Raw genomic sequence first — 13,310 nt, 5'->3', positions numbered from 1 at the left:
AGTTGAAAGGGCTGTGAAAGAAGTAACGTAATTACCACACGAGATCAAACCTTAGAGTGCATAATCGAAACGGCACTGCTTATGCCAGTGGCATCTAGAGTGGTGAACACTTCAATGAGAACTTCAATGAGTCCTTCAATGAGATTAGCTCCATCTCTCTGTATTCATTTATCCCGTTAAAGATATTTTAGCGAAAAGTGGTTTAGAAAAGAAACTTCCAGAGACACGTAGAGGCTCAAACGTCGAGAATTAACGTGGCCGTTTGCTTTTCTACGTAAAATAAGTTCAAGTCCAGAGCCGCTGCAGCTCGCGCGACAGGAATTCAAAGTCCTCATGATCGGCTCTCTCTCTCTCCTTTTTTACGCGCTATTCCTTTAACGGCTCTGATCCATCTGAATTGACATCGCAACTAGCAGGCCCCAAATCAGTGACAAATTTGCACACAATGAAACTCACAAAAACGAACAACAGACAAGCCTAATTCACTTCAATTTTTCTCGACATCCTCATCTGGAATTATAACGAACTGAACAGGCTTAAGAAGCACAGCCAGGTCACGCATCCACAAAACAGTCCGTGCAAGCAAAAAACTGTTCCTAACAACAAGCACAGGCCAATCGTGAAAGTAAACATATTGTTAGTGAAGGCGGCCGCGAAATGACAAACAGCCCTTACGTACAAATACCTTCGCGGAATCCGCCTCAAAAATCAAACTGAAAAATGTTTTCGTTCTTAATAACTTCTTATGATTGGTAAGCGGTCTTCGTTAATAGGTTCGCTGTAACTATCAAATATGTTTTTTTTTTTTCTTGTTCTCAAGAACTTCACTAGCTTGAAAGCGTTTCGTCAATGCGGGCCCAGATGGCGCAAGAAAGAGGAACGCTCTATGTCGCTCCTGCCACTCACTGCGCACGGTGAGCCGGACCACCTTGGAGAGCTCGGCGCCGACGCCGTTGGAGGCCTCGCACAGGTAGAGGCCCGCGTCGGCCGTCTCCAGGCTGCGCACGCTCAGGGAGCCGTTGACCAGCACGTGCACCCGGGAGCTGCTCACCAGGGCGCGGTACGGGCCGCCATCCCTGCCTGCAGATGGCACAGATGCTCAGCGCTGTCCACTATTAAAGCAAGTGCCAATTTTTCGCCCTCTCGCAAGCCGACAACCGCGCGGAATTGCAGCACGTGAGCAGCGTCGGCACATTTCTCCAGACGTTTTCAATGCGCTGGCGTAGCTTCAGCCGACACTAGCAGCTAAAGCACGAGCAAAGGGAGCGCCGCCAATTACAGTGTTTCCTTCAACTGTGGATCGCAAGTCGACATAGCTTTACTGCGGCACGCAGCTCGACAAATGGGTCGGTGCACTTCGCGAGTTTTACTGGCTTCGATTTATCTCTAGCAGTACCACGGGTAAATGTTACATGGCCCCCCACATAACGACAGGCAAGAGAAATCTGGGACATGCGAAGTGACAGTTAGTCGACTGTTTCTTTAAGTGCTTGATTTCTAACCTTTTGTTTTTTACGTGTGCAAAGTGTTTGTGCAGTATTTACGGGTGATACCCATACAATTAAACTCGTTAACGTGTAACTTTCGTTTAACACAAGATACGCGGGAAGAGCACGTTGTTTTTTTTTGCACTCCCTACATGATGAAAACTAGATGTTCATTGCTTCGCAGCTCTATAGGCTTAGTGCGAAATTGTCCGCGTAGTATTAAAACTGCAGCGTTATGGTTCAGTCAAGAAGTACGGCTGTTTCGTATCGCTTTTTGGGCATATTGACTTAAGTCTTAATACATATATAGCTTATTGGCTCGTTATTGACATCTAACACATCTTTGCCTTCGTATACATTTGACCTTTAGGTTATTTAAAGCCCATAAAATGCAAAAGGGTGGCTTTATAGAGTGATCACCCGTATAGTGCTTACCGACAGCGCCCGCTTACAGGTCGGTTTCCTTTAGCTTTTCTGTGGCCATTAGACTTCAGCAGGTGGTAAAACAATGTTTTAAAGCAAGACTTTCAAATCACAAATTTTTCCAAAATGCAAAAGAAGACGCATACTTCAAAGAAAGACGTATGTACAGTTGATGTTGACACTCTGAAGAAAAAAATTTTTGTTTGAATTTCTAGCTTTAGATAGGTACTCCATTATCTTGCTTGATTGCCCCGAGTGGTGCCACGAAAGCTAACGCTGTTGTACCGCGTGCATCGCAGCGGACCCAATCATGATGTATCCCTGGCCAGAATAAAAAAAACAGAAAGAAAAAAGATCAATGCTATAGAGGCTGTTCTTCTCAAATTACAGCCATCCGTCTTGCTAAGCCTCAACAAGAGAGGCAAGCACCTGCGAACGATGGCTTATAACAGGTCCTCCGGAGACCATTAAAATGCATCACGCTCAGAAGAATAGCGAATCTAAACGTAAAAATACCAGCAACAGCCAAATGTGCCCTTATTATTCGGCAGGTAGGTTGCATGTCGAACGCAGGCATGCTGCTTGAAACATTCGCGAGCCTAACACATCGTGCGATGAGGTAAGAGTGCAAGAATACAAAAAGAGGGAGCAAGCGAAACAGAAACATTAAAGCGCTTGTATGCTGCAGCCACGGTGGTGGCTGCAGCTTTCTTTTTTATTGTTTCTGTTTTCAACAAAGTTGGTATTGGCCTCACGCCAGGTAACACGTAATGATTCTTATTAAGGCTCCCAACAACGTCGCCTTGTATTCGTCGCAGAATGAAAGTGTTTTCTATTTCTTTTATTATCTTTTTCCTTTTATTATTGTTTGCTTTTAGTCTTTCAAGGGAGCACAAACACTGCCGAGTCCCAGAGAGACGCCAGGAAACACTTTCCGCCCGTCTCTGTAAACACGCTTCCGCAAAGCTCCCCTGTGTGCCGCCTTCACTTCCGCTTTATACATCCGTGAAACGTACGCCTTATTTTTCATCCTTCACCTTCCGTTATTCATTTCTTCAATTTCCCCAGCGTTGCGTCGTCTTCCCCAAATCAAATTCCGCACCCGTGCGTAGGGTAGGAGATGCAAAATTTATGTCGGCATATGTCCTTAAGAGCAAATCGATGCGCCGGAGTGTAACAGCTGTGCCTCCGGAGGGGCGAGCCCGCTATTCCTCCCACGTTTTATTCCGGCACCGTCATGGCCATATCTTCTCTTTCTCTCTCTCTCTCTCTCTCTCTCTCTCTTTTTGTCTGCTGCTTCTTCGTCTGCTCCTTTTCATCTGTATTATTACTGCATATCTTTTTTTTCTCCCGCGGATATGCCCCACGAGTTTCTGTGTTTACCGGGCGTTGAAATTCCACTGTCGTCCTCGGACCTGTTTCTTGTTTTCTTTGTGTTGTCTGTCTTTCTTTGTGTTTGTTTCCTATTGCACGGATTCACCTTGCTGGTTGACCCAGGGTCCCGGGCTTTCGAGTCTCGTAATGGCGCTGACTTGCCCGGTTTTACTAGTCACGTCGTCACGCCTGACTTCTCCCAGATTTGCCGATTTCGCACATTTTTCCATCTTTTTCTTTCTCTCTCTATATCTCTTTCGTCTGATCAACGCAAATCACGTATGCGCCTTGCATCTTTCTTTTTTTCTTTTTAAGCGGCGCTTGCACTCTTTGTTTCTCCGCTAACACTGTCAGATCGGATTCACGGAAGCTGCCGTTTTGTCACTGGAGTCCCACGCGTACAAGTTCGCGCTGTCGTGTCGCAGACGTCACGCAAATTGCATAGCAGTCGTCGGGCACCCCGTCGCGCTTTTCTTTTGCGAACGAGTGACGGTGCTGTAGCCTGTGCCTAGGAAAAGAAAAATCGCCTAAATGTAAACTGAGATATCCAAATCAGAAGTATGCGCACAAAAGCGGAACGACATCCATTTTGCGAGGAACGTCCCAGTGCAGCAGAAAAAGCTAGAAAACGGAAAGCTATGGCATTTCGAGAAACGACATCCTTTCGTTTTCCTACACGCGCGCAGTTTGAATAATAAGCACTACGCGAGCAGGTGGCCCACGTGTTTTGATGGCCGCGGTGGATTCTTGCAGAATATATGTCTTCGTACAAGACGCAGGTGGCTCACTGGCTTTGAATGGCTTCTGTGCTATATGGTGGGTCGGTCATTTCGTTTTTATATTTCATTTTCCTTTTTTTTTACCTTTACCTTCTTTCCGATTTTTTTAAGAAGGAGAAGCAGAAGGTAAAACTTCGCGCGCTTGAGCATGGCCATGATCGGAAATTACTTTCGGCGCAATCGTCTTGTTGCTTTTGTCTTGTGCATCGCTTGTGAAAACAGAAAAAGAAAGTAACTCTAGCCCTTTTTGCACGATATATTTCTTTCGTTAGTCGGGACCCTTTTCTTTAATTCATGTATTCCAGCTTCCTTTCAAGCTTTGTATCGGAGCGTATTTCTATTTAACAAAACTTCTTGCTGAGCTAGTTGGTTCATGACATAAAAACAAAGCTTACGGCGCTAAGCAGACGAGGACGAAGTGAGACACAAACGACACATACTGGCGCCAATTTCCAACTGTTTATTCACCAGAACCCACGCAAATTCATACAAGAAACCAAAGTGAAAAGTAATCACAGTAGAGATAGACAGGGGTGATAGGCATTAACACTGTTCGTAGGCCAGTGACCTGTACTGAATTGTCATGGCAGGTACATATGAGCAGGCGTGCATTACAGGCGTAATCCGAGCATCCAACCAAATGTGGCAGCTGCACGTTCTAATCCTAGCGGCGATTACAGGCTATCGTCCTTGTCTGCTAAAGAGCCGTAGCCTTTGTTTTTGAGTATTTCTATTCATTTGCCAGTTGAATGCATTCGTGGAATGAGTGAAATCTCCAGAATTTGTGAACATCTGTGCAGAAAAGAAACACAATTCTATTAAATTTCAGTGCAAATAACAGAAACGGTTCTCTTTGCACGAAAATTCCCTTGATTTTATAACTAAGATTTCTCTTCGCATAGCAATGTTACCATACTTTTTTTTCTTTTTTTTTACTTGAGGCGTTCTTCAGTTCGATAAGCATAGTACGGTCGCTTGCTAAAACCACATGTGACGAATACATCTTATGCTACCATCGCCTATATCTTTGCAAACGCACTACCCACGTGCCTTATCTTGGTGTCGTTGCGTAGACAAAAGAAGCCACAACTCAATGATACATGTGTCGAGTGCACTTATGGTGGCGTCCTTGCGCAATGCGTGATAAAATTCGAGCTACATTTAGCCTCCCGCTCGTCATTCAGAGAGGCATAGCTTGACAATACATCTGTGGATCCGAGCGGGAGGGGTCGATATTGAGCGAGCTCACTTAGCCGTAGTATGTTGTATCAAACTAAAACATGCGTTCATCAGGAGTTACAAGTTCTACAAGAGCGCAATTCGTTCCGCAATTTCGATGGCTGCCCTGATACAGCGCGCACACGATCTACAGGTGTGGTCCAGAAATGGCGTGAAGAGACTCGGGCAGCAAAACAGAGGAACGTTAAGTCACGCCCGCCATCTTTGACCGCGGCGGACCTACTGAGAATAGGCCGCGAGCACGATTACAAGATGAGGCCATAGGATCACCACTAACGTTAGCATAAGTATAGCACATAATTTTTGTAATGCGTGATTTTAGTCACCTGTGTATCGCTTACGTAATCTCTGTAGTCTAATGCCCGTACAACCTCAGTAGCACACACAAAACGTTTCATGTAACCCCTTGCGGCTGCGTCCCCGATACAGCCTACGCGCTTGCGCTGTAATTGTGTTTGTTATATGAGGCAATTACTCAAACACAGCACACCCGCCGTGGTTGCTCAGTGGCTATGGTGTTGGGCTGCTGAGCATGAGATCGCGGTATTGAATTGCATGAGATCGCGGTATCGAAAACACCCGTGTACTTAGATTTAGGTGCACGTTAAAGAACCCCAGGTGGTCAAAATTTCCGGAGTCCACCACTCCGGCGTGCCTCACATTCAGAAAGTGGTTTCGGCACGGAAAACGCCATAATTTAATTTTAAAACACAACACGCATATTTAGTTCTTCAGTTTCAGATAGCGGTCGACATATATTGACAAACGAAGAAATCATTCTAAAAGAGGGAGCCTCTCTTCCTATTTGCGTCCAACACTGCTGATGATTTAACGGTGATTGTGGCCACAGCATTTCCAACAGCAGGACCGTTTCACGCACGTTATTGCGTGAAAGACGTGGTCTACCCGCCGTGGTTGCTCAGTGGCTATGTTGTTAGGCTGCTGAGCACGAGGTCGCGGGATCGAATCCCGGCCACGGCGGCCGCATTTCGATGGGGGCGAAATGCGAAAACGCCCGTGTAGTTAGATTTAGGTGCACGTTAAAGAACCCCAGGTGGTCGAAATTTCCGGAGTCCTCCACTACGGCGTGCCTCATAATCAGAAAGTGGTTTTGGCATGTAAAACCCAATGTTTTAATTTTAAAGACGTGGTCTCAGTTTTTTGTTTTCCCATTTTTATTGTTCGTTTTTCAGTAGGCACTCAAAGTGTCTCTCCTCGTCGCTGTCGACTTACGAAATCGAGGGGCTGCGAAAGGATTGGCATCAACCCGGATTGTAGCACGAAGCTTCAAAGGGAACCTCCAGCTTGCGGGCTTCCGCTGAACTGATTTGCCATATTCGAGGGGCTGTGTTCTTCATTCACGTTAGGTGGATGATAGCAAACCGGATGCTCGTTTGGTTCACCTCCCTCCTCTTTTTTTTCTCTCCTTCCTTTCGCTGTCTCTTATGTGTGCTCATTGCTACAAACTGATCTAACAGACAGGGGCCGAATCTACAAAGCCGGCCTCCTTGACTATCTGCAGCACTAGGATTGGTTGGAATCTTCTCTTACAAACGATTTTATTGTAAGAGCTTTTTGTGAATACAGGCTCAGATGACTACTGCGGCTATCACCACAAAAATTAATTGATTTTGTTTTTGAAAGCCTGCAGACGGTTTTCTGAGACGTTTTGAGATTGTCTACATAAAAGCTGCGCGGTTAAGCCCTTACTGCTTTGTCGACTGACTTCTACAGCCTTCCTTCCGACAACGCAATCGAATATCACGGAACCTATTGAACGGAAGGAAATATACTTGTTGAAAAGCTTTATACGTATAAACATTTTATACACCCAGAACCACACATATATAAAAAGGCATAACAATCTGCAAGTATATAGGCAGTCTTCAGACTGACCAAATGCATGTGCACAGGAGTAACCATTCAGACCTGTCCAAAACTTGTAGCCACCTACCCGAGGCAGTCTTCCAGCGTATGTGTGGTGGTGGTTCCCCGTCAGCCTGACAGTCCACGACCACCGAGTGACCAGTGACCGCAACCACATCCCTAGGCTCGGACAGCCAACTCGGGGCAACTGCGAGACCATACCGTAGTTGCGTTCGACAACAAAATGCAGGTTGCGATTCATTCATTCATTCATTCACTCATTCATTGATTCATTAATTCATTCATTGATTTATTGTTTCATTGATTGATTGATTGATTGATTGATTGATTGATTGATTGATTGATTGATTGATTGATTGATTGATTGATTGATTGATTGATTGATTGATTGATTGATTGATTGATTGATTGATAAAACTTTTCCTTTCCTTCTGGTTGCCTGAAATATGCAGTTTAACTTGAGAGAAGCGCCACTGAAGTGTTATGAAATTCCAGGACGCGCCAGTGTAGTTTATTCTAGTAGTCGTAATCTCGTCTCCAGTATCCTTAATCCACAAGTGTCATAGAGTGAGACACTTACAGAGTAGCAGAAAAGAAAACAGAAAAAAATAACCTCTACGAACACAAAGCCGTCTAGCTTATTCTCTTAAAAACTTGTTCTACTATTTATTTTTGACCGGACTATTGCAATGTATGTCATTGAACATGTAGATACAAAACTGGGTGTGTCGGAAACTGTTCGGCCTGAGCTGTTCAACTCAATTATATAGCCAAGTTAAGGGGGGATGGTACCCGGACAGCCTACTTTAACGTTTTTGATGAATATCTCAACTTCCACTTCTTAGAAACAATTCAAAATTTGCACATCTATTTAAATGTGTCTCTTCTTCTTCCACATGAAGACTAAAGTAAGAAAGTTGAGTAGTACGGTATTTATAAAAAAATACATTTATGAAACACATTTGTTACTTTGGTAAAGGAACATTTATAAAATAACGATTCCTTCTAGAGCGACGAAAGTGCTCTCACATCTTCCCTAAAACACGGGGATTTTACTGAACTAAAGGAAATACATTTCATAATTGCAGACTTGAAATTATTTTTAATTACATTCTACTAGGCGAATTTTGGATGAAGAAAGTTGTAAATAAAAAGAAGTATTCATTGAAAAATTATGTTTTAGTTCAGTCTCTGCAATGACCACTTAGCAATTACTTATTGAGATTTCAGAGAGAAAGTTTCATTCATTGCAGAGAAAATGTTCCTGAAATAAGACAAAACGGAGTTTTCAGAAATATAGTTATAAGATTTAGCTATTTGGCCAACACGACTCTGTAGATGACTCTGCAGCGTCATCTGCATCAGATTTTTTTTACGAAATTTTTCTGACACTTGCAATGGCCCTCCGTCGTTTTTTGCATTGTTGTTGCACTGCTTTATTTATAGTGAAAATTACAACGTAAGCAACCTTTTTAGAAGCCACGCCCATTTTCACCAGCGGGTATGCATCAGATGCGCGATTTTTTTTAATAGCTTGTGGTGCAACTACAAGCACGCCACTTGCTGGCCATGTTCTCCATAACATGAAGCATTTATTGGTACTACTTTTTAGAAACAGTGTTCCGGACAGATTTTGGGTACGATCCCCCTTAATGACACTACGGGATTTAAAGCATCTTACCATTTCGCAAAGGACAAATCTGCAATAAAAAACAAAGTAAGAAAGAACGAGACACGAGCTATTGTAACTAGATAATGTAAACGTGAATATTGCGACTAATTCTCATGGCAGTTCCACATGTTTGTTAGAATATTTAGTGAAATATATTGCTGTCAATGGCAATAAATTATGTAATCAGACGCACATAAAACAATCAAAATGTCGTAAATCCGGAAATTGCAGCAACTCCACCATGGAAAACAATGAGCGTGCTTTCACAAAGAAATTCAAGCTTGCGACAGACATGGCATACTCATTTGTAAACTTAACCGTCGCATCACCTATATAGGCGTCGGAATTTCACCGAAACAATAATATAGAGGTTATGATATTTTTCTACCGTTAGTGTATGCCACTAAGGTGATCGTGCTCTCGCATAATCACATGGCATGGAATATCTGAGCTTACTACAATGTGTGAGGAATTAGAAAATTTATAAAAGGTAGGCGCTTCCGATCCAGAAGAATCAGGTCGCCACAAGCAGCCCTTGAGACCTGAAATGGAGCTGTAGTGGCACTACAGTCGTTCCGGGTTCCTGACACTTACTATCTGTACTATGGCATTATCGAACGAGATTCGGTGTATTCAGCGGTGTATTGCCAATCGAGGGTTTTCGCAAGCTTATTCATAGTTCATTCGAAACATTATTAGGTCCTCTGACCACTCCAATTCATATCGGCATTATAAACCGGTACCAACGAACTCGTACATTTGATTTATCGTGCTGGATCCAAGAAAGGCATTCGACTTATTCATTTCTACAGTCGGTCCGGGTTCCTGACACTTACTATCTGTACTATGGCATTATCGAACGAGATTCGGTGTATTCAGCGGTGTATTGCCAATCGAGGGTTTTCGCAAGTTTATTCATAGTTCATTCGAAACATCATTAGGTCCTCTGACCACTCCAATTCATATCGGCATTATAAAACGGTACCAACGAACTCGTACATTTGATTTATCATGCTGGCTCCAAGAAACGCATTCGACTTATTCATTTCTTTCGAGAAACGGAGAATGCAAGTTCCGACCTTTGACCCTGAGCACGGCGCTGTAGGTGGCCGTCGCCCACGCATTGGAGACGCGACAGGTGTAGTTGCCGTTGTCCTGCGACGACAAGGATTCCAGCGAGAGCGTGGACACGAACCCGTCTTGGCGAACAGGACGCGCGAGGGGTGCGCCGTCTTTGAGCCACTCGATGACGATGGGCTGCTCGCCGGCGTGCACGAAGCAGCTGAGTCCAGCGCGCATTCCTTCCTGCAGCTCGTCCAGCCAGCGGAACGGCGTGATCTGCGGACCGGCTGCGTTCAGACGTCGAGAGGAGAGGAAGAGGAAGGCTTCGTTTGAATTTGCAACTTCAACGCAATTTGGGCTGAGAGGCGAAGCGAAGGAGAAAGACGGGAAGGTGTCAACCGAAACGGAAAATCCGCTTTGCTACCCCACGACAGTTAGAGCTAAGCATACGCTACAATATACAGGAACAGCCATTCGCATCACTATATGACAGACTTGGAAAATCTAATGACTAAACGATTCTGGTGATCGGCGACCTCGGCGATTCTATTGCAAATACAACTGTGTGCACGCAACTATTTTAATATCATACGTCCCTTAAGGGTCTACAAGAATCTGCTCCCAGGCGTCATTATACTCGGGTATGGTAGAATCAACAAGTGCGTTTGCTGTGTCATGGGTTTATAAAAGCAATTGTTCATACTGAAGGCTGTCGCCACTGCGCGATTAATGCACCGAAGGAGCGTGTCGTAACGAGAACAGTCATACAGCAATAAAACTACTAAACTACCTTCCTGTCTTTGTCTTCGCACTTAATTAAACTTCAGCATGAAGTAATACTCTTATTTCTAGCTGACCGATTCCTTTATCTTTATTTCAAAAATATCCCTAAAGGCCACCAGAGAAGGCCTTTAGGCCCCTCTGTGGGCTTAATGAGGGCCCTACATAGGGGGTGGGGATAATACAGTACATGAGCATTACTGCAATTAGTATTAGTGATTAATAGTAATTACTGATCGAAATCTAGAAATCTTAAATCTAATATAAGCAGTGTGGATTAATCAATATAAAAATATAAAAATAAAATTTACAAATACCAGCATACTACGAGCGTAACACAAAATAACTAATTGGAGAAAGATCACGGCAATGACGAGGCAAAGTTAAATGGAGAAAAAGACAACACTAACGTCAACATGTTCACATATTTATAACGCTTAAAGGAGAGAGAGAGAGAGAGAGAGAGAGGATAAACAGGGATAGGCATGGAATAACATGAGCGCTAATGTTAAGAAAAGTTCGGCTTGAAACGTCGCGAATACACAAGTCGTTTTCGTTGACTGGCACTCCTTATTTTTCACTATTAAATATAAAATGTGGACTATTTGGCCATAAATAGGGGTCGGATATCTCAATATTTTGGATAAAAAATAACTAAAGAAAGTATAATGAAGATATGAAATACTCTCGAAAGTGCATAATGAAACGATACATTAACAGAGCAAGCCCGTGGATCGCTGAGGAAGTAAGAAAACTGGTCCGCCAGCCCAGCAAACGTTATCGTAAGTGCCGCCACGTGGCCGAGAACAGAAATAGGTCACGTAATGCTTAACGTCCGAGAGTGGGAACTCGTGCGTGCGATCACAGACGCCATTTCAGGAGACGCCGTTTCACGGATTCCATTTACTCCCCATTGCCTGCTGCTCGGCGGCTCATGCAACCCGCTCTGCTAGGCTGACGTGAAAAGCAGCAGAAATTTATCACGCGGCCGTTAATCAGCTGGAAGGGTTATCTAAAAGCAGGGGTAATAGCTTACTTCTGACAATGACCCGAATGAGTTGCTGAACAGAGGTCCCATCCAGGTTTTCCACGACACAGGTGTACTCCCCTTGCTCCTTGGTCTTAGTGAGTGTCTCCAGCAGCAGTGTGCCATTGGAAAAAACAGTCTGCCTCTGGTTAACGGGCAGTTCGCTTCCATCTATAAAGAGAATCGGGAATCCAGCAGATCAGAACAGCCCAACTTTCATTGCCGAATTATCAAACGCGCTTTCGAACACGGTGTTTCCATCTTTGCGTTTGCGATAACAGATGGGCCAGTTCTTTTCCTTCGTTTTATTCAAGATTTCAAACAGAATTCATGCGCAGCGTCTTCAGAAATTTCAATAAAGGTTGTCTCAATATGACATGATGTCTGATGAACCGACGGGCTGAATGATAAAGATAGCTAACCTTGCAATGAATGTTAAATTTCTTACAAGGTGCCTACACATTGTGTTCAGTTTGTTTTCGAGGTACACCCGGCTGAATCAGCGCTTCTTTATTATTACAATACTTTTTTATGCTGTAACATATCAAAATACGTGAGTGGTAATGCATTTCCAGTGTTTAAAATGAAACCTCTCGTAACATCACTTTTAATATTAGCTTGTAGGAAATAGCACAAGTTACTCCTCGAGCTGGATTTCCTGAAAAGGCACACATTGCGTGCACGAACAAGAAATAAAACTGCTCTTCTTGCTCACTAGGCTGCCTGGCAAAGTGTCTGCTAATCCATCTGCCCGCTTCCGTCACCGCCGTACATAGGCGTTTGAAATGTGCTTGCCGTTTTTTTTTTTTTTCGTTCTGCTTGAAGACTTGGACTGTGTACCTTTGAACCAGCTGATCTTGTCGTACGGGTATCCGCCGAATGGACACTGCAGCGCCAGCGAGTGCCCTTCTAGCGCCGTGGCGTTGTACGCGGGCCGCGTGAAGAGCGGGCCCCGCACGTCCAGCCGGAAGAAGTGCGAGGCTCGGCCCGCGACATTGCTCGCCACGCACTGGTAGTGTCCCGAGTCGGACGTCTCCACCGACGTCCAGTTGAGGAAGCTCACCGCGTCGCCCGTGGCCGAGTCGCTGGTCGACCAGAGACGCAACCGCGGGCCGCCCCCGGACACGGGCCACGCGCCGTCCAGGGTCCAAGTGATGGAAGGAGCCGGGTCACCGGACGCCCGGCACCCTAGGCTCGCGGGAGATTTGGGGTTCAGGCTACTGCTTGAGGTGCTGTACGTTCGCTCCATTCTGGGGGCACGCTCTGAAAAGACGCATATTGGAGCAGGCGTAATTGGAGGATAAGCCGCAGGGCCGTAATTCTAACAGAGAATACGCAAATCCAGGACTAGACTCGTTGCCACCGATGTATTACGTGAAGCCTCGTACTTTAAACGATGTGTTTTGCTTAGAGAAACGGCGAGAAGTCGGACCGAGTTTGTGCGCTCTAACCTGTTACCCTGGGCTGGGGGAAAAGAAAAATGGGAATGAAAGAGGGATGGATGATAGTGATGCTAATAACGGTAGTACGATGACTGATGGTTGTTAACGCAGCAGCATGCTTAAAATCTTGATTACATT

General features: G+C 44.6%; 1 protein-coding gene across 1 annotated transcript in view; it reads right to left on the bottom strand.

Moving 5' to 3' along the window:
• The window catches only part of LOC126536629 (cell adhesion molecule Dscam1-like), a 239,096-nt gene that overhangs the window by 27,611 nt on the left and 198,175 nt on the right, over window positions 1–13,310 (bottom strand). Inside the window, exons 9-13 of the mRNA XM_050183661.3 lie at window positions 12,571–12,993; window positions 11,740–11,901; window positions 9,941–10,210; window positions 7,257–7,376; window positions 907–1,080 (exon numbers count right to left, since the gene is read on the bottom strand). Of these exons, the coding sequence (XP_050039618.1) occupies window positions 907–1,080; window positions 7,257–7,376; window positions 9,941–10,210; window positions 11,740–11,901; window positions 12,571–12,993 (1,149 nt within the window). The remainder of the gene's footprint in view (window positions 1–906; window positions 1,081–7,256; window positions 7,377–9,940; window positions 10,211–11,739; window positions 11,902–12,570; window positions 12,994–13,310) is intronic.

Source organism: Dermacentor andersoni, chromosome 4 (genome assembly GCF_023375885.2).
Source record: "Dermacentor andersoni chromosome 4, qqDerAnde1_hic_scaffold, whole genome shotgun sequence".
Classification (NCBI taxonomy): Eukaryota; Metazoa; Arthropoda; class Arachnida; order Ixodida; family Ixodidae; genus Dermacentor; species Dermacentor andersoni.
This window is presented reverse-complemented; position numbering and strand designations above follow the sequence as displayed.